This window comes from Lineus longissimus, chromosome 6 (genome assembly GCF_910592395.1).
Source record: "Lineus longissimus chromosome 6, tnLinLong1.2, whole genome shotgun sequence".
NCBI lineage: Eukaryota > Metazoa > Nemertea > Pilidiophora > Heteronemertea > Lineidae > Lineus > Lineus longissimus.
The window spans coordinates 20,370,926-20,394,457 of NC_088313.1; the positions used below are offsets into that span (position 1 = coordinate 20,370,926).

Consider the following 23,532-nt stretch of genomic DNA (forward strand, 5'->3'; position numbering starts at 1 on the left):
GTCTGCTCTCATAATGGGGCTGTTTGTCATAATGGGCCTGTTTTTCAGTTACTTTCACGGCCCGTGGTTCCCCAGGCTGCCATGATGTGATGATTGTACAAATTGGTCACCGTCGTCTCCTTCGGATCCCCGGTTCTGATCGCAGTTTCCCGGTTATCAACGACGAATAGCTTTGCAAAGGAATCAAGCTGCTCTAAGAGTGCGTACAATGAAAACATGTCAAGGTACTGCACGGATTATTGTCCGCGGTGATGTTCGATAAAATGAAAAGTACATATAGACAAGGTTAAGCAAAGAAAAACCAGTCAAACGCGTAGCAACCATGTTTCGTCCCAAGTTGATGCCACGGACGACTGGGGACTGTTGGTCAGAGATCGCCGCTAGTATAATCCAGACGGTGAAATCCGTCTACGTCTTCATCAACGATTTGCATGTATCGACAACATCGCCGGACAAAGGTCTTCTTATGGTACCACTCTGTTACAGAATAGGAGGACCTCTTGCTACTAACAAAGCTATTCCTCGATTGAAATTCCTGTTGCCTCTTCTTTGATCCAAGATAATGCCCTTCTCAACCGATAGTGATAAATCGTTAGCTGATCGACGACAAGATAATAGGCGCCACGGACGTGCCTTGCTGAAGAGCCCGAGTCACAGTCAGCTTTTGCTTGAATCTGCACGGTCATTATATGAAATACGGTCGTGTTGCAGACCACTGCATCTACTGCAGAATCTAACAATAAGCTCAGTATTTGCAGGCGAAGTTAAATATCCTGGGCAAACAACCTTCAGATGGTCAGTTTAATCCTATTGGCAGCCATTTTGGATTCTGACAACATCGCCATCTTCTGACCGCCATCTTGGATTATTAGGTAACCACTAAAGATGCCGAATATCATGGATAATATATGGTATCAGGACCACAAAACCATTGAGAAAACATTGACTAGAAAAACGCCAGGTTTCCTTTTCCTAAGCCTTGTCCGTCTTATGTCAGAAATACAAAATTCAGATCAAGTTTTGAGTCTCGTCCGTGTGATATCCATCACTTCAAAATGTTCAAAAGGTGGGTGTAACTACATGTAGGGGCCTATTAACTAACATTTTTAACAAGGTCTTATCGAGTCATTGAATTATCTTGTTCCCAAGACGGGACCATTAGATTGTTTTGAAAAGTTGCGGGAAAATATATGCCTCCCCCGGGAATGCTTGGATGTCTTTCCGCCTATCTTCAAGTGAAAACAAGGTTACTTTTGGGGTTGAGGTTTTGTGTAAACTCAAATAACGCGCTGTTTGACTATTTCGCAACGACCACCAAGGGATATTATACAGCGAAAGATTTTACATCGGCAAAAAAATATAGTCTGCTGAATTGTACATCTTCAAGTGCAAATAAACTAGTCAAATCACCATTGAGAGACAATCTTAATGTCTTAGGTTGTCTTTAGAATTGGCGGGTGAACACCCTAAGGCATCATAATGGCACCATGTTAACGGTTCGATGAGTTCCTGCATCTTTTTATGAGACGCAATGTACTGAAATATGCGACAATTTCTTCTTTAAATTATCCAAACTTTTTTTGGAGAATATTCAACAGTCGTCTCACGAAATTGGTACTCTCAATAAATTTCCCCAAGTGTATCCTAATTTTCAATTTCTTAATTTGTAAATTTGTCAGTTTAGACAGCAACTGGCCAGTTTTCTACTTGCTTGAAGCCTATTAATGACTGGGGTCGGAGGCCTGTTATAAAGTGGAGTATGTAGCTTACTCAACCAAAGAATCGTGTCAAGGCTGCATGGTGAATACTAGTACATGTAATTGGCCTAGATATCATAATGATGTTTATGGGGATTGACTACTATCCCAAATGGTATTGATCGCAATTTTTTAGTACTTATAGGTCATGCTATTTCGTGGACGAACACAATCTTCCACAGGTGCGTATATCTTTACTGCTTGTATTACTTTACCGGTTTCTCCAAGAGCAAGACAAGACAGGGCAATCAATCTGTCTGTCTTCGTCAAAGCGCCTCGCAAAGGACCGTTTGAATAGCTGCGATCTTCGATTCAAAATTGAATACAACAATATTCGCTCATTTGCCGTGGTCACCGTTGGTGGCAGCGACTTACGAGTAGATTTCAAACCCAGCGATTACCGGATTCACCCGCAGCCGAGAGATCATTTCGTCGGATAGCAGTGATTATAATCGCGGGTCGCTGCGATTACATCGTTTGTTTCCGAGGCGTCTAACCAAGTCCATCCTACTTTGTCTCTCTAAGTAGCCATCCTTGATTCCTCGTCTCGTTTCAGATTATTATCATCATGGCATGCAAGTCCGCTGAAGCCCCAAAATACGACATAGAAATTGACAAGGAGAACTACGAGGAAGGTGTCTACGCTATTCTTGCCGAGCTAAGACCACAATGGAAGAAGGAGACGATTCAGTTCAGGGTACGTACCGGGAGTCTCTCATTCACATGCCGATTCAGTTCAGGGTACGCACCGGGGGTCCCTCATTCACATGCCGATTCAGTTCAAGGTACGTACCGGGGGTCTCTCATTCACATGCCGATTCAGTTCAAGGTACGTACCGGGGTATCTCATTCACATGCCGATTCAGTTCAGGGTACGTACCGGGAGTCTCTCATTCACATGCCGATTCAGTTCAAGGTACGTACCGGGGGTCCCTCATTCACAAGCCGATTCAGTTCAAGGTACGTACCGGGGGTATCTCATTCACATGCCGATTCAGTTCAGGGTACGTACCGAGGGTCCCTCATTCACATGCCGATTCAGTTCAAGGTACGTACCGGGGGTATCTCATTCATATGCCGATTCAGTTCAGGGTACGTACCGGGGGTCTCTCATTCACATGCCGATTCAGTTCAAGGTACGTACCGGGGGTCCCTCATTCACAAGCCGATTCAGTTCAAGGTACGTACCGGAGGACTCTCATTCACAAGCCGATTCATCAGCGGTGTGTGACAATCCTCAAGTCTCTGTCTCCATGTGGAAGGTTGGTCACCGACGCACGACGCCGATAGATCGGCCATTCAGCAATACTTATTCTCGTCGAAGTTGATCAGTTAACCTCATCGAAGATGCAGCTAGTCACCGGAAATATGTTCGTCGTGGGGAAGGGAACCTTTCGTAGCCCTGAAGCCAAATTCGGAATCCAATGTGTGTTGTTTCGTTTCCCGATGATAACAATGAAAAGTACCATACGACTAACCCTTTCAGGTGATTGCTCAAGGTATCGTAAACCTTATGGTTGTGTGTCACGTGACAGAAGATTGCAAAGATGCTGTTGTTGTAAGAGTCTTCGGCAGTCTAATAGCAGCCGTTGTCAACCGAGACCAAGAAATCAAAGTGAACCAATTGTTCAGTGACATGGGCCTTGGTGCAACCCTGCTCGCCGTCTTCAAGAATGGCATCTGCTCGGGTTTTCTCAAAGGGAAAAGCTTCACGTTTATGGATATGGACAACATTAAAGATTTTGGAACTGCAAGGTAAGCGAGCCAAAATGACAGCTGCTATCAATAGGCAGGTTTCGCAACCCTTATGCGAACGACGAACTATAAATGTCTTTCGTGTCATCAAGTTCATCGGGACACTCGTAAATGGTCTTCTATACGAGTCATCGGCTAAATTTTCGGTTGTCGATGAATTACTTTTACAAACTTCCTACTTCGTCCTTCGTCGTTGCTCGTAAGGGTTGCGGAACTAAACATCATTGCTTCATCTTCTTTAGCTAAGACGAGACAGACTTTGGTGTGTTTCGATCTTTTCTTTGGCGTGCACGGCCAATCTTAATCATCAATAACTTTGGGCTTTTTTTCTGCAGGAAGATAGCGAAAGCAATAGCCGCCATCCACTGCAACAATACTGCTAGCCAAGCAAAGGAACTTGGTATCGGGAAAGGCTCCGACTTCATTGCCTTAGCTGCTGCTGCTCTGGAGGGTTGGCCAATACCCTTCCAAGATAAGGAACTGGAGAAGTGGTAAGCACATTTGCCCTGCTTACAGGTGGAGGTAACGTGATAAGGTCAGTGATGGAAATATCATGCCATATTGCCAATGTTCTGTCCTCACATGTCATTACAATAGGCCTGTACCATCTCCGCCCTGGTATAAGTTAGACAAGGAAATAGACATACAAATGTAAATCTGACGATTTTGGTACAGAGAAGACAGCAATCCAGTTTAAAAAGCTAGCCTTCAATATGTGAAGCCGTATGACCCTTTTGGACAACCTCGACCAGCCCGACCGGTATTGTATAGGACCGTCAACCAATTTCTTTCCAGGTTCTATGAGCGCGTTCCTAAAAAAGATATTCTCAAAGAAGAATTTGCCATCGCGCAAGGGGTAATAGCCGAGATAGATAAGGAAACACATGTCCTGTGTCACGGCGACCTCAACCCTACGAATTTCATGACAGAGGACGACACCGGTAAGTCAGGGTAACTTGCCTTGATTTCCCCCGCACGAACGGTAGAATATTGGATTACCTCCTTCATATAAGATGCAGTGTTCTACCCTCTTCCACACACTCTCACTTCCTACTACTTAACTTTTCTGTTACAAAAATTATGATTGTTTTCTTCAGGTGACATCAGGCTGGTTGATTTTGAATGTGCTGGATTCAATACCCCTTTCTCAGACCTGTCCACCTTTTTCCTAATATCAGCTGCCGGTAAGTTGATCACTCAGTTAAGCCAAGAGAGTGACATCTGCCTCTGAAGCTTTTATCACGGACTCGGTGTGGAGCATTGACTGGCAAGGGCATGTTTTAAAGACTGGCAAGCAACGTCAGGATGGATATTAAGTCTGAGGGTCTATGCCTGCACTTCCAGATGTATAGCAGAGAGCTACATGTATGCTCCAATCGGATCATCCAAGTATCATCTTGACCCTCAGTATACCCACAATGTATTGCCATTGATCAGCTTCCATGCTACGCGGCAGAACCTACGGAGGCCATACCGCTGAAAGTTCAGAATGACGAGCATGGAGTGGTCAACATTCCAGCGAGTGCAAAGAAAAAGAATACATGTATATGTAAAATTCTTCACCCAGCTTGCCGCTTGTGGTCAGTTGCCGGAGATGCCACTGTTGTTGTACTGACCCAGCCATTGCACTGATTGCCAGCGAGTCATCCTTCGCCTTACCAGGCCCACCAGCATTCAGGGTAAATGGTTAAAGGAAGTCCACCTGATGCATTTTCTTGCCAAACCATTCCAGGTCCTATGTGTACTGACTTAGAATCAGCCCAGCACAGCCCAGAATACCACAGGATATTTCTCCGCGCCTATCTGGAGGAAATAAGGCGACAAGATGGCGTGAAGGGCGATGTCAGCGACCGGGAGGTGGAACGATATTATGCCATAGTGGATAGGCTTACTATTGTGAGTACATGTATAGTTTTCCTCTTCTTCATTTTCTTCTTATCTTCTCCCTTTAGTCCTACTTTCCAAGAAAATGGCCTACATCGAGATTTCCAGCGGAAATCTTTGCCTGTGGCGCGTCTACTTGTTTTGCCTTGCAAATGACTGCAACCATTTCAACGAGAGAAAGTCTTTATATCAGGCCCGAGGCAACTGATTAGGCCTTTACGAAAGAGACATCTGACCTTGAAATAAGGGAAGTTGAAGCATGAGAAGTATGGACCTAGCAGAATCAGATCAGTTTATGACTTTAGATATGAGCTTTTAATAATATTCTTTTCAGGCAATGCAATTTTATGGTATGATACTCTGTCCCAGCTATCTGGCTAGCAATCCCAACTTGACGGTGGAGGGGATGAACTTTAAGCAGATTATAACGTAAGTTGTCTCGTAGGAGAGTAGGATCCAGTCCTTTTTACAGGCGTACATTATAGTTTAACACACTGAGAAAGCGATTGCCTGTGGTATGCACTGAAGGTACGCGGATTTTCATAGTTTAGTAAAATAGCAAAAATGAACCCTTCTCACTTACAATAAGCAGGAGTATCAGGTAAGTTCAACACATATGTTTGATATATATGTACCTTGTGACGGTGTAGCTTCAAACAGCCGTTATAAAATACCGTTTCATGATGCAAGATACTGATCATGAGGGGCGTAGCTGGGGGCAGGGCGGGGACGAATGCTACGCCTCTGGTACAGTATATACAGCCATACTATCACTGTAACTGTATTTTCAGGCCATTTCTGTTGCGTTGGGATTACTACGTCAGGTATAAAGACAGAATGTTGTCCAAGATAGATTAGACCAGAGATAAGGACTTCTGCATTAGACATACAATTAGGAGAATTGTCTTTGTCGGACGTCTAGTCTTTCTTAGAATCTAGACGGGGTAGAGGGCAGGTATAAATGCATTGGAATGAATGTAATGGATTTGTTAATTGACACTGTTTTGTCACCTCGTTCTGACACATCTGTAAACTATTATGAGGATCGTTCTTACTCAAGGTTGGGACGAGGACCACCACAGCGACGCCAAGGACTGTCACCTGCGCGAGTCAGACGCGAGCGACATCTCTTGCAGGACAATGGAATCAGTCCTGGCCTGTCGTTCAACGACATGCGAGTACATGTATGATGGATTTAGATTGTGACAAACTGGTTGAAAACATCAAAATAACAACACAAATTGAATTTGTACAATCTTTATATAATATGTTCGCGACAAATTCAAATGTAGAACTCACTAAAACATTGGTGTCTGTGTATAAATAAGAGGTCTAACAAAAGAAATCAACAAGAGGCTCTTATTGCCCTTCACGTGGAACAAAGTGGTACTGCCATTTGGTAGGATTAGTGTACCGGTGTGAAAGTGTTAATGTCGTCTTGAGGCATGGTTCTCTACAGACCTATGACCTTCAACACCACAGATATCAAAAGCGCACAATGGACTTCTTTCTCCCTAGTACATTGTATACTATATTCTGTGATATTTTTAACTGTTAAACCTGTTGATCCTGATTTATATTTTCCATCTGCATGGCTGTCTTGCGTGGGAAGAAGTAGGACATGGCTTGTACACCGCGATGGGTGGAATCCGGGGTCGATGCAGGAAGGAGATGATGGCAGTTGGCCATGACCTTGAAAGGAAATAAGATAAATTAGAGGGAGTGTCTCATAGGCTACATTAAAATTCCAAAGACAGTCTGGTTCAAAAACATATTTCAGCCACACAACAGAGTTAACTGGGAGCAAACTGGCACATTTCATTTGCTATTGGTAGTGACTTGTCTTCATCTGTCTGAATTTTCGCCAATGTACTTGTTCGTTGAATGCTCCAATGATTGGGTACAAATTGGACTTATTGCCCTGGTTAATCCGTCCGAAATTTACATCACTAAATACTCCTGTTTCTCGCTTAGTGGTTGCCTAAGTGCAATTGGATCTTCTTTGTACTTCTCATTCAGACATTAGGGTTACTATACAAGTAGGCTTGGTCGGACCGACTCTACTTTAAAAATTTCTACTCCCTTCTTTCTTGTCCTATTTGAACCAGCCACTGCTACTTCGTTTTTGTGAGTACTGACGCTTGGTACGAACCATCCTCGCCTTTGCAACTGAGGGGCATAACCGCTGAAATTATAAGACAGTTCAAGGTCTAAGTCATTTGCTAAGGTCAAGATCGAGCTGTTCTTCAAATTACTCCCAATAAGGCCAATCCCTGGCTTAGACAACCACAAGATGAATTTGGAGAAGTGGTTGATGGGCCATATGTAGTTAGTCCAGCTGTGTCTACACTCCAGGCGAGCACACTGCTTTACCGTTGGTAAGACCTATTCTCCAGTAACCATATTCGATCATACTCCTCTCAATGGGACAATCTCACTGTTGTAAACTAAAGTAAGAATCTGCCCAACTACACTACGCTTTAAGGGAAGTTATCATCACATGTACTTCAACTCCAGTGAGAGCAACCCCCTTGGAAACAATAACAGTAACTTCATGGAAACAATATCATTATCTAAAAACATCAAGAGTTCAACCTGCTTTCATTTTGCAGTCAATATTAGTTACCACCGTATGCCGTAAAATCAGAGAAGGCAGAATGGTACTGTTTAAACAAGAAGTCTCTCTAACAGCCTCAAAAAATATTGGATCAACGGCACACAGGGCCTCCCAGAGATACTGTCAATGACAAGATATGACTGGGCCTTCTGTAAGATTAGTTTTTCCTCCAAACTCGAGACTGAAAGATTAAAATCATGTGTTTATAGGCTAACAAATGCAAACACTTCCAATGAACCCCCTACAAGAGACGAGTGGCTCTTCGTCTCCCCGACTTTGACACCCTGCTACGAACATATCAATAGATCAGCCAGCGGTCCTTGGTGTCGCCGCGTGGGTTTATGCCCAGTGGAATTGTTTGCAAATATCAGGAAACCACGATCTGACATCCATAATCAGCGTATTCCCTATTCATGCCAATTATAGTCGGGTGCTACACCACAGTCGGGATAGTGGAGCCAAGTAAATGATAGTTTGAATTTAAGACATCTGATGAAATACATAGACACAGAAGACTTCACAGCCGTGTCGCTGTTGTAACTAGAGTATGAGACCCCCTACTAAACTGCCCTCAAAGGGTAATTATCACTGCTTCAATTGCGGTAAGAAATGCCCTCTAAGCTAGCTCACTCCACTTAAAGGGGAGTTATCACTGTTATAACTTTAGTAAAACCTCCCCCAAGGACCACACTCCATCTAAAGTGAAGTTCCCACTGCACTGACTTCAGTGATAGCTACAGTCTGAGATATGAGCCTCCACTAAAAGGGAAAGTCTCACAGCTATGACAATAGTAAGAGGTACCCTTTGGGTGGGACATTACACTTAGAAGAAAAGATAGTGAATTTCCCACTGCATTGACTTCAGTGAGAGCTACACTCCAAGGTATCAGGCCCCACTTAAAGAGAAAGTATCACGGCTATGACCTCAGTAAGATTTACCCTTTAGGTTGGGACATCACAATTAGAAGAAAATGGAAGGCCTCACTGCCAATATTGCTTTCTAACTAAAGTGAAGTTCCCACTGCTTTGACTTCAGTGAGACCTACACTCTATCTAAGAACACCGAGTGTTCAACCTGCTTTCATTTCGCAGTCAATATTAGTTACCACCATATACCGTAAGAACAGAGAAGGCAGAATGGTACTGTTTAAACAAGAAGTCTCTCTAACAGCCTCAAAAAATATTGGATCAACGGCACACAGGGCCTCCCAGAGATACTGTCAATGACAAGATATGACTGGGCCTTCTGTAAGATTAGTTTTTCCTCCAAACTCGAGACTGAAAGATTAAAATCTTGTGTCTATAGGCTAACAAATGCAAACACTTCCAATGAACCCCCTACAAGAGACGAGTGGCTCTTCGTCTCCCCGACTTTGACACCCTGCTACGAACATATCAATAGATCAGCCAGCGGTCCTTGGTGTCGCCGCGTGGGTTTATGCCCAGTGGAATTGTTTGCAAATATCAGGAAACCACGATCTGACATCCATAATCAGCGTATTCCCTATTCATGCCAATTATAGTCGGGTGCTACACCACAGTCGGGATAGTGGAGCCAAGTAAATGATAGTTTGAATTTGAAACATCTGATGAAATACATAGACACAGAAGACTTCACAGCCGTGACACTGCTGTAACTAGAGTTATGAATACCGAATGGTATTTTGATTGGGATGGCAATATTAAAATCGCCTAAGTACATGTACATCGTGAGGTGATGTGCACATCGCTGAAGGTACGCAACGACTGAAATTTCTAACTGCGCAGTTCATTCCAAGCTGAACAAAACTGCAACAAAAACTGTCTAAAACCTATCTAGAGCTTTACCAAACATAGAAAGTAAACCCTACCTTCTTCTGTAGCATTCTTCACTTGATTTTCGAAATATTGAAGTCATTTAATGTTTTAAATCGAGAGGACGTTTTATTGCGATGTTCTTTGCAGGTCGCGTACACACCAACTGACTGGCGTTCAAATCAACCGCGACCGATCATGACCAAGGACAATACATTTGACGTAATAGCATCCGGGCACTTATCCTCTTTCCCTCTCAAGTGAGATTCCGTGAATATGATTGGCTGATACACGTCACGTGACCGAGTGGCATTCACAGTGTTGCCCGCTCCGGCCGATCGACATTTTGCCGTGTCAACCTGCGCATTAGAGCTAATCCAATGAGAGTCTTTTGTTGTGTCCCGTGTTCTGATAATAGTTTGACTGGAATCATTGAAATTGAGCGATAGGGATTAGCATGAATGTACAGCGATTTGAAAAGATATGGAAACATATATTTTGGGATTGTGAAACACATCGATGCCATAGGGTATGTCCATTCATGCCAAAGGCCAGAACGTGAAATCCTGAAGCAATAATCGTTGTTTTCCATTTCGCTGGGCCATTTTGGGTCAAGCTCATCTTGTTTTAAAGAAACTGATGTCCAGACATGCTAAAAGTATTTGAAAGACTGACTTGAATTCGATAAATCCGTGCTTGGACCCAATCTTAACCTTCGTGAAGCGGGGGCCCCGGGTCATTCTAACAGAAGTAACTAGTGATTTTCAATACTCCCCCTCTCGATATTTCACATTTTGTATACGAGGTAGGAGTATAGCAAAAACTTGATCTTAGGATGGGGTGACTGTAAATCTCGTCTCCCGTTGAATTGTTCGATGATGGCGCCATGAGATAGGCCTGGCTATATCACAACAACGTCACTTCCTCATGCCCGACTCTCTGCTTCGTTTCATCAAAACAACAGACACATAACAGTTATTCATAGCATGGACTTTTATTTTCTTTTACCTCAGATCATTCACTTCGTCAAAAATATACAATTTCTAAAAAGTCGTTGTTTCCTGAGTACATTGTATATCTACAAATAATCTCTAATAATATATATATACATTAATCATGAAATGACTAGATAAATAGAGAGTTTTGTTCATCGTTTACATATAATCATATTTGTCCTTAACACTCAACAATGAGTGCATTATTACTATAGTATACTGAAGGAAATCACATACAAATATTTCATTCCATTTATTGACAATAGATGTCACCATTATTAACCCGTCAATCGGTCGACATGTAAAACTCTAAAATCTCCTGTGGATATCCTTCGTTCACTACATGTACGAAATTTAAACATCATAAAATAAGCGTGTATATACGAGATCAGCAATAAACACTAGGAAAATAACTCCATCTTAAGATAAAAATATAAGATCCATGATATTAAAAAATTGTCATTATCCCGTGTGTTCGTTCTATCAAAGTTCTAATTGTTCCGAATTATCCAAGTCTGATACCCAAGTCACATTTCTCAAATACCTCAAAACGGTTGTCACCGTAGCACTGGTTGGGATCAAACTTTTTAGTCCGTATTCACTCCTTGAGATTCTCGGTAATTAGTTGAGACTGCCTTGGTCAGTTGGCGTCCCATAACGATATTTCAAAGTCTATCACATCGTCTTTCAGATACCTTAAATTGGCATCATAGGAAAAGGCGACCGCGGCATATACGGAGACGATACCGTCATCGGAGGGATCATGTGAGATAACAGTTGTAAACTGGTCGTCGTTGGGTGTGGGGAACCGCCCTGTTGACCTGGACTTCCCATAGGTGGCGTTATAATTCGCGGTGACGACATATTTACTGGGTACATGGATGCGGCTGAAAATCTCTGGTGTTCGGAGTAGGGTCCGGATAATTGTGGCGCCGTGGTAAACGGGTAACCGACTGGGACTCCGGTCGGCAAGGGACTAGAACTGTCTATGGAGTAACCAGATGGGATGCAAGTTGGCACAGCGGTCGTATAGGGGGCGGTGGTGTATGGCGGCATGGTGGGTACCTCTGTTGAGTCGCGGCAGGACCGTTTGTCCTTCATACGTCTGTTCTGGAACCAGGTTTTGACCTGAAAATAACGATAATAGGCATGGATGAACATTCTTTTATCCCGCGATGCAAATTCAATCCCAAAAAGAACATGGCGCGCGTCAGATCAGAATCGTTGCAAAGGTACAAAATGTTGTTATACTACACATAGATATGGAAGCTGGGACAGTACTGAGCGTAGAGCCACTAGAGGGCGACCCTGGTATAACATGTCTCCGTGGTTGTGACGTTGTCTTCGGAGCAGGTAAGGTTGATTACTACACTTTGTCGATGACCACATTTGAGAGAAAACATTATCATTTGCTTGGACTTACCTGTTGGTCAGACAGTCCCAGTTTCTCGGCCAAATCTCCCCGGTCACTTGGAGCTAAGTATTTCGTCGTCCTAAACCTTCGCTCTAACTCAGCTATCTGTTCAGCAGAAAACGATGTGCGCGATTTCTTTCGTCTTTGTCCATCTTCTCCGTTGCCATCTGAGGGAGTTTCTGAGGCTGCTGCAATGATAAAGGTTGATTACACTGTTAATGTACAGACATGTCCATAAAGGAAGGAAAGAAATACGTTTTGTACATGTACGTGTGGTTTCAACTTTGTCCAAAAACGGATGTGGTCTATGCTACACAACTGCGGCTATATTGTAGAGAAAACGACAATCCCGATTATCATGTTATGCAAATTTTATGCATCAATGTTGCGGAGCATGTGCCAGTCTGATGATCTTTGTAACATTATCATGCGTAACGCCATCTCAAATTGTCTCTGACAAAGACAGTCCATGACATCTTTTGATGATATTCGTCGTCATCTTGAAGACAGTCAATTGAACATTTGATGTAAGGCAACGTAATGTCACGATGGACAAAAAACAGCATTGTGTCGTAACAAGCAGAATAGCCTGTGTTCTTCGGTATTGTGATTTGAAACATGAAGTTTCTGAGACCAAATTTGAATAAGCAGCAAAGTAAGATACGAGACAAAATTGCTTTACATGCTGTTAGGGCACTGTCACACCACATGCATGACATGGAGTGTTTGTTATCCAAAAAATGTATTAGGTAGTTCAGTTGTTGTGACATTGGAACATAATCGCACATTTTTGTAAATGTCCTCACAATTTTACTGCCATTGTGTTCTCAGACCCCCGCGATTTGAATGATGGGATTTAGGCGTCGCCATGGTTACGGCCATCCATGGATGTGCTTACACGACATCCTGCAACCATATCCGGAAGCGCATTCCCCGCCATGTCTGCCATCTCATTCCGCGTGTGCTAGCCGTATATATCGATTCTATAAAGCGGCCAGTCGCCGGAATCGATAACGATTATAAATCCTTCAGTGCGTAATGGGAGTATGACACGTGCATCGTGCATTTGGAAACACGGATGCACGACTGGTTGAGTTCACAGTCTTCGAGAGGTGGAAAATGACATTGGCAGATAGTCACTGATAGCACTTGTCAGATAGTCACTGTCAGTTCAGAAGAATCAGAGAACGAAATTTATAAACGCCTGTATGTGACGCAGTGCGTTTAAGGGACATTTTGAACATGCATGATGTTATATCATTAGGAGAAAACTCGCTGATCAGATGCCACATATATTGTACTTATCAGTCACACAGTCATGCAGTTGTTTGTCAACTGAAGTGATGAATTCAAAATCTGTTGTGGACAGACGTTATTGCATGTAGAAAACGTCACTGTCCTCAACCGATTCGATCTTGAATCAGGAGTAGTAGATAAAGATACTTCAAAAACGAGATGAAGCATATACTAGCCAAATACAGAGAAGTCCTGGCAATGAAGAAGTAAAAGATAAATGGGTTTAAATTGGAAGTGACTACTAACCTGGTGAAATTGGCCGAGAATCGGGGTGGCGTCCATCAGCACCAGATGGCAAGGATTGCGTTTGCTCTTTGCGTTCCTGGTAGAAATTGTCTCTGTTTTCGGGAGTTACTATCTCCCTGTGTTCGTATGGAGTTTGATCCTTTTGTTCGTGGTGCACAATATCCCTGTGATGAGGTATTTGGCCTCCGAATTCAACTGGAATTTGGTCGCGGTGCTGGTGAGGAAACTGGTCATACTGATGAGGAACCCGTTCATGTTCGGGTGAAATTCGACCACTGTGTTGAGAAGTCTGCTGCCTGTATTCCTGAGAGTTTGAGTCTACGTCCCTGCTATGTGAATCTTGACCCCAGTGCTGAGAAATTCTGGCATTGTCCTCATGAATAAGTTGTTCCCTGTGTTCACGTAAAATCTGGTCCCGGAAATCTGGTTGTGATCCCTGAGTATTCGATGGGAAATCTGACGTTCTTTGCGGCTCCTCCTCATGCAATTTACGTTTGAGATTCAATTCGGAAGGTTGAATAGGTGCTGCAGATTGAAGAGTCGTGAGATTCTGCGAGGTAGGGACTGGTGCGATCATACCACCGTAACGCGCCTGGTAGGTCCTATGGTCGCCGATTGCCGCGGACATCACGGGTGCAGGGATGGGATACAGTCGCGTTCCCGCACCAGGGTACGGTAGATACGGCTCAGGACTAAGGTTGAATCGTTTCGGAGCTTCCGACGGCTTCATGAGGTTCTCGATTGAGAATTTCGTTGTGTTCGGCGCGTCCAACATGGCTGTGTCTCGTTGTGTTGTGATCGCTCGCGTGTTTGACCTGGTATGCTCCTGAGAATCGACTGTCGTGAGAGAGAGCGGTGCGTGTGCTATTGTCGCGATATTAGCATATGAAGACGGCGTCAACAGACGAGTGGCTGTTTTGTGTTCCCCTGGGGTCCTTGTTGACATACGGGTACTGTACGCGTCTCTGAACAGTTTTTCACCACTGATTAGGTCCTCTAGGTTTTGAGGTTAATTACCCAATTGTCCCTAACGTGCTTGGTTAGTTTTCGGCTTGGGCACAACGAACCATTAAATCGGATCGAACAAACTGCCAAAAGTGTGAGAATTAGTGAGTTGGTCCAATCGAGAACTCGTTAAGAATTTCCACGCTGTCCCATATGTTTGCTGAGAAGTAAGTGGTACTTAATATTTAACGCTTGTATTGTTACACCTAAACACACCTAGAACAATTAGCGCTCTTTAACTGATGATTGTCCTAAGGTCTTTTTTAAACTTTGTATTTAACACGAATTAACGACAAGTAAGTAGGTGATGATAATGCCAAATGACAGATCTAAAAGACATTCAAAAACCAATCATGTCTTAAAAACCCAGTAATTGCAATTCACACTTTTACGGACGAGGACAAGTATCAAGTATTCAAAATAAGGTCATGTATGTGATGCTGGCATGGATTTCCCCGCGAAATAATGATTTACCGATATCAGAGTATTTATTATTTGAAAGACTCTGCTGAAATCGAGGTATAGGTTGTCTCACCGCGAGGGAGGTATCGTCTAACTGCACCGAATGAACCCCGGCTTATATCCGCGTTTATGGGACCTCGTTTATTTGTTTATATGGGTGGTTGAGCTTACAATGGAGTAAGCCTTTATTACGGTGGTTTACGCTCAGTATTTTGACTGATTTCAATGCTGTCAATCACCCTGGGTGTGAAACCATTTATCGACGACACGCAAGTTTTTCGTCAAGCCTCATGAGATTTAAAAAGTCAAAAAGGCTCGCTATCCCAGCTCCCATATGTCACTGTTCAGTTGACGTTGTGCTCCATTCCCCAAGGACGATCGATGGGACCAACACTGAAGTTTGAAGATCGGAGACAGTTGCACATCCACTCGATCCGGAAGCAGTGGACTTGGTTGTTTGCACTTCGACCACTCCTCATGCCTTCTCGGGCGGGGCATCTCTATGACGTTGTCCAACAAGTACATGTACCAACAAAGTCACCTAACCTGACCGGAATAACGGTTGGTCGACGATCTCACTGTCGATAAAATGACGTTTACGGACCATTGGAGACCATGTCGGCTCTGTGACGTTATTTACTAAACTGAATGGACCAGAATTAACAACCCTTGAAACGACAGATTTTAGTAAAGCTCTCAACATAATACCCAGGGGTGTTAGTTGCTGATTGGCGCCACTCCACATTATAACGGGTTCTAAACATTCATAAATGCGAAGGGTATCAGGGCCAAGCCAATTTTTTCCTCCACAGATTTTTCGACGACTTCTTTTCTAGATGAACGATGCGGGCACAACAGAAATGCTAGTCACACTGCCCCGAATATGCTTTGAATATTCGGACACCTACACATACACTATATCTTATATACCGTACTTTATCCCAACAAGGCAACGTACAGGGAACTCTTACTTAAGCCGTACTCAGAACACCCTGCTGCTCAGTTGGACCTGCGTAAAGCTAAGACACAAAATGTCTAACTTCAAGTTGGCGACTGTCATGCACTTCTTCTTTTTATATAGAAAACATAACAACTGATACAGTTAAAAACACGGTGATCTATCATAGGCTTCCCTCTTTTTGAAGATACCACTCATTCCTGTCGTTTAGCAATATAACTTAGCGTGGCCTCCGCAAGTTAATCTCAAGTTGTTGTAACGTAGCGGTAAGTGTTTGAGACGGATTGTCCCCAACTTGATAAGTTTGCTTGTGTTTTGCCGATTGAGCGTATCAAATCCAAGACATGTCTATGTAAACTTGAGGTGAAGTCCAGTTGATTGACCAACTTGATTTGATTGATGGGGTCAAATGAGGGCATATTGTAGGCGAGTCACCAAGAAGAGATATTGCCAACCAAATTAATGATGATCCCGAGCGTCAAGCAGAGCTTAGTTTGAGCTGGCTGTGAGTGACATCAATGTGTCTCCGGCAGCGCGTCACTTTGGGCTGGTTGTGACATGGAGGTGTCTCCACCGACAGAATGTCATCAGTGCATCAAGCATTGTCAAGCACAATGTAGCATATATGAAGAGCATATTTATCATTTGCACTCTGTCACAATAATAACAGTCCACCTTTGTCAGCAGACAATAACTTTAGGAGGGAGTTTGTAAAGGGAGTTTGTAAAGAAAGTATAGGAAGACAATTTTCCGGTCGTTAATGGAGAATTTCCCGGTACGTTAGGAACAACAACGAAAATACGCATCACGTGACTTCTTTGAGCCTTATGATTGGTCATGCTCTTCTGCGTCGCATTCTTCAAAAAATACACAGAGCTAACAACAGCGCTTGAAAACAACAAATAAATCGTGTTTTATACACTTTTCCGCCAAAATATCATTGAACTAAGTAATAAGAGTGTTCATTTATGTGCTTGTATTCAGCTTTAACTGTTGTGATTTCGTAAAATGTTGTATTCGATCCGAATCTTCACTTTATTTCAACCTAATGTAATAAATTTTCCGAAAATATTCGTCACCGACTCGCGTCACAAAAGAGAGGCCTAGGCCTACACACTCATGTTATCGCATGCTCGCTGCCCTTTAATGACGTGTAGGCCTACTGCATGCATATGCATCCACTGCCACTGCATTCCACAAGTCTCTGTTTTGTCACTTAAGCAGTCGGAAGTTCTTTCATGGACATTTCGACGAAGACGAACGAACCTGACCAGATCGAGAGCGCACGGCAAGCCTTTGAGTTGACACACTGAACGCGTCAACTACTGTGTCCGTGTGTCACCCTTTGTTTCAGGTGAAACCCTTGACTGGTCAACCGATACAAACTTCAAAATCAAATGCGATGAAACAACGCCATTTCTGATCGGGGTCGGTGATTGTATTGTATATTCTAACCCAAATTGACTTCATGATAAGCAATATTCGTCTTGATACTTTCAGATCTTTAGTCATGGCGACGTCTGTATTTACCCCATACGTTGACAAGGAAAATGTGACTGCTATTGGGATGGTGCCAAGAACAAAGGGTATTGCATCTGGAAAGTCCAACATTAGAGGTAAACGTCTTCAACAGGCCTGTTCTTTTGGGTGGTCAGATAGCACACCATCACAGTACCCTGCCGCCATGTTTTCCTCGTACTGCCCATTCGAAGCAAAATGTGAGACAACTTAACAGCATAGTTGTACAGTTGAATATAAAGTGATTCAAAGAAGATATCTTCGGTGCCAATATCTTCAGGTACAAAAGTATTCTTTGTTAAATTTTTCAGGTGGCAAGATATTTCAGAAGAATACACCACACTCAATACCAAGAAAAGCCCTGGGCGTTGTGAATGGGGATTCGCAGCGGACAACACTTGGTGATATCAACAACAAACTTAAGAAACCACAGAGTGCAGCACCCATAAAGAAACTTTTCTCTGAGACAAGCAGGCCTGGTTCGACAACAAGGAATGCTGTCAAACAGTCACAGGTCAGCACAACTTGCTTTAAATCATGACTTCTGGCACTCTTTTCCTCAATTGAAAAGTACACAACATTTAGTGTGCCCTCACAGCCCTTGGAGAAGTAATTGTTTAGTTGCTGAGTATAGCCTATTTCCCTTTCAACTACAGTCTCAAAAGATTCAGAGCCATGGTCCAGTTCACAGAGTGAAGACGGAACAAAAAACAGTTCCTGTTGTGAAAGAAGTGATAGAGAAAGAGTACATGCCTTCATACCCAGATTCAGATGGTGAGTGAATTGGTTCTGTCCTCTTTCCTTTGCCAGAAAATTCTTCAGCATGATTGGTATTCATCCTTTCTTCAGTTTCTGATGGTCCATTATTGCTTTCAAATCCAACCTTGTCAGCTGTTGGGTACTGACTTTAAAGACGTATCATTTAATTTCAGATGACTTTGAAGATGTAGTCCGTAGATCGGAACGATCGAGTACATACTTTGACAAGTTACTGTCATGGCAGCCATCGAGAATGTGCTCCACTGGCATTTCCTACGACAGCGATGACGAGCCATACACAAAATGTGAAATACCAGAAACAGAAGCTCCCATATTAAACAGTGAATTTGAAGGTGAGTTCCATTCTGGAGGTGTCAATTTGTCCAGGTCAAGTTCTGGTATGCCTAGTTCCATTCCCAACAGAGATATGCATGTGTAATCATGGAGCGAGGGCAGTTAGACAGTCTCCTGGAATCGCTGTGCATGTGCCGTTATCACTTTCATCCATTGACTTGTGGAAATTTCATTTGAGAAGTTAGTGGATTCTTCCAAATAGTGTGTATGGGTGTTAACAAAACCCTCATGCTTCTTTTAGAAGATAGTCATAACTACACTGTCCACTGCTAGTGCTAAATACCATACCTTCTCTTTCAGAATCGTGTCCATTTCTGCTTGACGATCCTTGCAATCCATTGGGTGATATTGCTCTGCCATCACTGGATGATCTTTACTTGCCGGACATGAACGAGGAGTTGGCGACCATGCCAGAGTTTTAGGTCTCCTGGTTTCAATCCAAGACTGTTATTCTGCTCGTGATCACTCATGCATTTTGCATTTTAGTTTTAATACGCAGCCAGGACTTGCACTAATTGTAGCCTGCCACGCTCATGAGTGAGTTTTGATGAGACAGAGGGTTGTTGATTCTTCAGTTTACTTGAATTCGAACACTGGATGACAAATGAAACCAACAGTGTTGCATAGAGACTTTCAGGTGAATGTTCATCAAGTGCCTTGTCATAGTTTTAATAACAGGTTTTTAATTTCAAGTGAGATAGATTTTTAATGTGATGAGACAAGTATTCCTTTTGGTTGTCTGCTGGTGAGTGCATTTCAGTTCTGTGGGATAAAAGGACAGAATTTCCTGGCAATTTTGAATAGAAGACAAGTCTGGTGAAAATACCCATGCATTTCTGTCAAATTGCTTTGCACTTCATTACTTTGTATAGCATCTTCAACTGTATATATTTTGTAATTATTATATTTTATTAATAAAATGTCTTTTTTATGTTATTTCCTGTTGTTCCTCTTGTCTCAGTATGTGTGCTTGACGCACTGAGGACATTGGCTGAAACACTTTGATGTCACAACTCTTTCAAAGACACCTTGATGTCACAACGTGTTTGATTGTTATGTTGAATCAGCTCCTTACATCGCATCATTTGGGGATATAGTTCATTTTATTCTTTTTACTCCACACACAAATACATCTATCTTTGCATTCTATCTCGTACTCCTCATCCCTTACATTTTTCCTGCAACCACCCACCTGTATCCAATCGGCTCCTTTCAAGCCTGTCAGCTCCACAATTTGGTATCTCAACTTGTTGCCTGCCTTGATACCTGAGCTACCTCAGCTTGAAGATCTGACCAGGCGAGGGTTAACACTCTACACATTACTCTAACAGCTACACTACATCAGATATGTTTACTGTAACATTTTGTGGGAGGAATCGCCTGGATGACATTATCATTAATTTATTCTCCGGGTGGAGCCACCTTGTCACAACCCATGCAGCCCCGAGATTTTGGATAGTCACAATCAGACAGTCCTTGTGCATTCGTCCCTTAATTGAGACGGTTCCTGCCTGAATGTAAGAATACTCGACAAGGAACCAATGTTTTTAGTCTAATATTTGATCTTCACGGCCTGTCCTGTCTTGACGCTCTCCTCACACGCTTCTGCTATTCGGCTCACGCTCACCGTGCTCTCCTTGGTGGCGACCAAACCGCCCACGTCCTCTTTGCCTGCAGAGATGAACAATACAATGAACGATTGTTGAAAAGTCTTTTTCAAACGATAAAATGCTCGTGTCAGGATGTGAAATTGAGAAGCGCCATCACAAACTAGACTCCTGTGCAGCCCTTTTCATCATCCCGATTGTCTTCATCGATGGCGACAGAACGAGGCCGGTCCACGCACAGTGTCCGGAGTGTACCACAAACCAATATCAAAATTCTTTAGGACATTAACCCGCTGAGTGGTAGGTTGATCAAGTTCAATGCTAACCCAATTGATAGGTGGGTTATTTTATCAAGTCATATGTCGATCAGACAGTGACAGTGTCTTCGCCATCCAGGACGGCATTGGCACAACTAATATGGAACAATCGAATTACAAACGGGTGGATGAAACTTACCTTCCAGAACATCTAAGAAACAATCGATTGACTTGACGTAACCTTTGGCGTGTCTCTGAGGGAATGAATACTCTATTGGTACCATACTCATCCCTTCAACTGTAGAGTGCTGGAGGTTCGTCGGTCGCTGATTCTCTGCCGTGAGCATACCTTTCGATCCAAATGCCTGAAGACAACAAAAATTCAATGATGTTGTCTATCGATAATCGAGCGATTCAAGAGAAGTACAATGATTCCATCTTGCCCTAAGGCCAACAAATTAGAGACCTTCCCTATGACATACAATCGAGGTGCGTATTATTCTATTTGCAATTTCTCTCAGACGATGTTCCTGCCGGAGTGCCTTACCTCTAGAGTCTGATGATAACCGTACACGCCCATACGACACAGGTCTATAATCGCTATAACTTTGCTTGGAAACGTCAATGATATCGCCACAGTATCAACATCATTCATGGCAGCCACATCCTTCATATGGGCACGGGCTGCTACATAGACCTCGGTGGGGTATTCGCCAAGCAGCCAGCAAATTAAGTCGATGTCATGGACGGCACAGTCGTGGAAGATTCCACCTGCGATGGAAATCACATGTTATTTAGTTGCATGCTCAGTTTGAAACTTGTCTCAGAACTTGACGAGGACAAAACGGGTACAACGCTGAGTACGTAGGGGCTGACGTTTCACTCAACACAAGGACAGAATGTTACCGGGACGTATGCGCGACTAGAGACCACGACGTCTATGAACGGCGAAACGTGCAACTAGGACATAATATGGCGAGGCATCTCACGAACCTGATATTTTGAGGTACTCCATACTTGGTACCGGGTTGTCTCTGCTGCAAGTTTTCACCATGTACATATCGCCTAAAACACCTTTTCTGACTTGCTGCTTGATGCTGTTAAATGCCTCATCGAATCGCCTGAAATGATACCATGAGACTACGGTATTGTTGAAGTGTCGCATTTTGCCTTGCACATGATCATGACTGATTGTGCCATTGTCTCTGGTAATGAAGGCTACTAGCTGATCGTGCGACGAGCTATTAAAAAGGGCTTTGCTGAGAGTTCATTTTTTATGATAAGTATTTTATTACAAATGTTTATACAAGCGTAGACGATTTCGTCCATGACCCTTTTTTCTCGTCATCTATCCCGGATTTATCAATGTCTTCAGTTGCCTGATACATCTCACCTATTGAAAGAGCAGTAGAGTGGCTTCCCGAATTTCTTTGCGTCATCGTAGCACTGTATGACGCCACTAATATCTTGTGATATTGGTTTCTCGGAGAAGACGGCTTTCCCTGTAAAGTGGAAGGAAAATGATACTTGCTTATTATCTTTCTCGTAAAGAGACATAACTAACGACGAGGAGAGAGGAAACAACCGTGTCAACTAAAAATATCCGTCGTTCCCTTAACTCGTGTCTTTTGAGATTTCGCCACCGAAGTGAAAAACGGTCTTCTCAGATAAAGAACCCGAAAAGTTTGTAGCCATATCACAGACTGAAACCTTTGGTATCAATGTATTACTCGGGGTCTTGTGGGCTCAAGATTAATGATTGTCTTTACCTGCCGCCAATGCTCCTCTTATATACGCTTCATGGGTAAATGTCGGTGATGACACGATCACAGCTTGGACCCTGTGGAGGGAAATTGAGTCTCGATGTTTGAGAGAGGGTATCTGCCATGGACTGCAAACATCTTCACACTTATTGATATCTCGGGCATCAGGTTCCAGCGAAGTTATTGCCACGAGTTACAGCTGACATGTTTGAATTAAACATCTGGCCAATCAGTATACTGTCACGGTTCTCGTTTACATTTCACAAACTACAAATGTAATGTAAACCCTTACAGTATTGCTTGTTTTCTTCTGCCATGACTTTGATATCATAATGATGGCCAAAATCGAAAGCCGAAGAATTACAACGTGCGGATACGACCTTCCCACCGAATGATCACCTAAATGGGTCGGTCAGGAGAAGCATTCCCAACCAGTTCTGACAGCAGTACGGAGTCCCGGACCGCGGTCATCTCCAGCATTCCCAAGAGACTAATGCAGTGGCTCACCTCGGATCATTATAAACATTCTCCACCTCGTCACAAGTAGCTATAGAGACCCCCTCCAGATTGTATTCCCCAGCCAACCTCTCAGCAATCGTCCTGTCGGAGTCCACCATCCACAACAGTCGGATTCGCCAGTTCTGGATGACGTTCTTCAGGTGGATTTTCCCGGCCTGACCCATCCCGATGATGGCGAGTCCGACCTTCTTGTCACTTGAACAATTTGTCGTCATATTTGCAAATGCAAATGAAGCTTTTTACTGTACACTACAATTTAACTACTCCAGTTTCGCAAGCCAAACGTCCACTGTATTAAGCCAGTTGTTTGTGAACATTTTTGTAGGCCCACGGGAGTAAGTTCCTCCAGGCCTATACTTCATCGACCGGCAGTGTCAATGGGAATATTGGCTTGAATAGAAGTCAAAAAAATATCCCATTATACGGGCTTTGAAATTGGCACTATGTGAAGATCTGACTTGACGTCAGATGTGAGAAACTAGAGTAATTTATTGATTATGTGGGTCAGACCATGCGTTCATGTCATCTTTCTGTTATCCCTTTTGATATTATCAGAATGATTGTTCAATGTT

The 23,532-nt window shown here is 43.1% G+C and overlaps 4 protein-coding genes across 5 annotated transcripts; 2 read left to right on the forward strand and 2 right to left on the reverse strand.

Moving 5' to 3' along the window:
- The first annotated feature begins 1,977 nt into the window (after positions 1 to 1,977).
- Positions 1,978 to 7,454, forward strand: LOC135489140 (ethanolamine kinase 1-like). The gene is made up of 9 exons (XM_064774338.1): positions 1,978 to 2,113; positions 2,314 to 2,454; positions 3,244 to 3,512; positions 3,848 to 4,003; positions 4,308 to 4,453; positions 4,610 to 4,696; positions 5,245 to 5,408; positions 5,731 to 5,825; positions 6,188 to 7,454. Exons 2-9 carry the CDS (start codon positions 2,326 to 2,328, stop codon positions 6,252 to 6,254), a joined length of 1,113 nt encoding a protein of 370 aa, XP_064630408.1. The 5' UTR covers positions 1,978 to 2,113; positions 2,314 to 2,325; the 3' UTR covers positions 6,255 to 7,454.
- A 3,347-nt stretch (positions 7,455 to 10,801) lies between these two features.
- On the reverse strand, positions 10,802 to 14,587 carry LOC135489139 (homeobox protein Hmx-like). Its single transcript, XM_064774337.1, has 3 exons — positions 13,759 to 14,587; positions 12,226 to 12,404; positions 10,802 to 11,930 (listed from the first exon to the last, which is right to left on the reverse strand). Exons 1-3 carry the CDS (start codon positions 14,531 to 14,533, stop codon positions 11,499 to 11,501), a joined length of 1,386 nt encoding a protein of 461 aa, XP_064630407.1. The 5' UTR covers positions 14,534 to 14,587; the 3' UTR covers positions 10,802 to 11,498.
- Positions 14,588 to 17,014: 2,427 nt separating this feature from the next.
- Positions 17,015 to 19,750, forward strand: LOC135489690 (uncharacterized). Of its 2 annotated transcripts, XM_064775172.1 has the most exons (6): positions 17,015 to 17,132; positions 17,684 to 17,799; positions 18,013 to 18,215; positions 18,358 to 18,475; positions 18,634 to 18,813; positions 19,115 to 19,750. In XM_064775172.1, exons 2-6 carry the CDS (start codon positions 17,694 to 17,696, stop codon positions 19,234 to 19,236), a joined length of 729 nt encoding a protein of 242 aa, XP_064631242.1. In that variant the 5' UTR covers positions 17,015 to 17,132; positions 17,684 to 17,693; the 3' UTR covers positions 19,237 to 19,750. The 2 variants fall into 2 exon arrangements, with proteins under 2 accessions (XP_064631242.1, XP_064631241.1); XM_064775171.1 differs by lacking the exon at positions 17,015 to 17,132 and having other exon boundaries at positions 17,560 to 17,799.
- On the reverse strand, positions 19,728 to 23,291 carry LOC135489689 (inositol 2-dehydrogenase-like). Its single transcript, XM_064775170.1, has 7 exons — positions 22,949 to 23,291; positions 22,448 to 22,518; positions 22,072 to 22,180; positions 21,672 to 21,799; positions 21,226 to 21,449; positions 20,878 to 21,043; positions 19,728 to 20,485 (listed from the first exon to the last, which is right to left on the reverse strand). The coding sequence occupies exons 1-7, from the start codon at positions 23,173 to 23,175 to the stop codon at positions 20,367 to 20,369; spliced, it is 1,044 nt and encodes a 347-aa protein (XP_064631240.1). The 5' UTR covers positions 23,176 to 23,291; the 3' UTR covers positions 19,728 to 20,366.
- Positions 23,292 to 23,532: the final 241 nt, after the last annotated feature.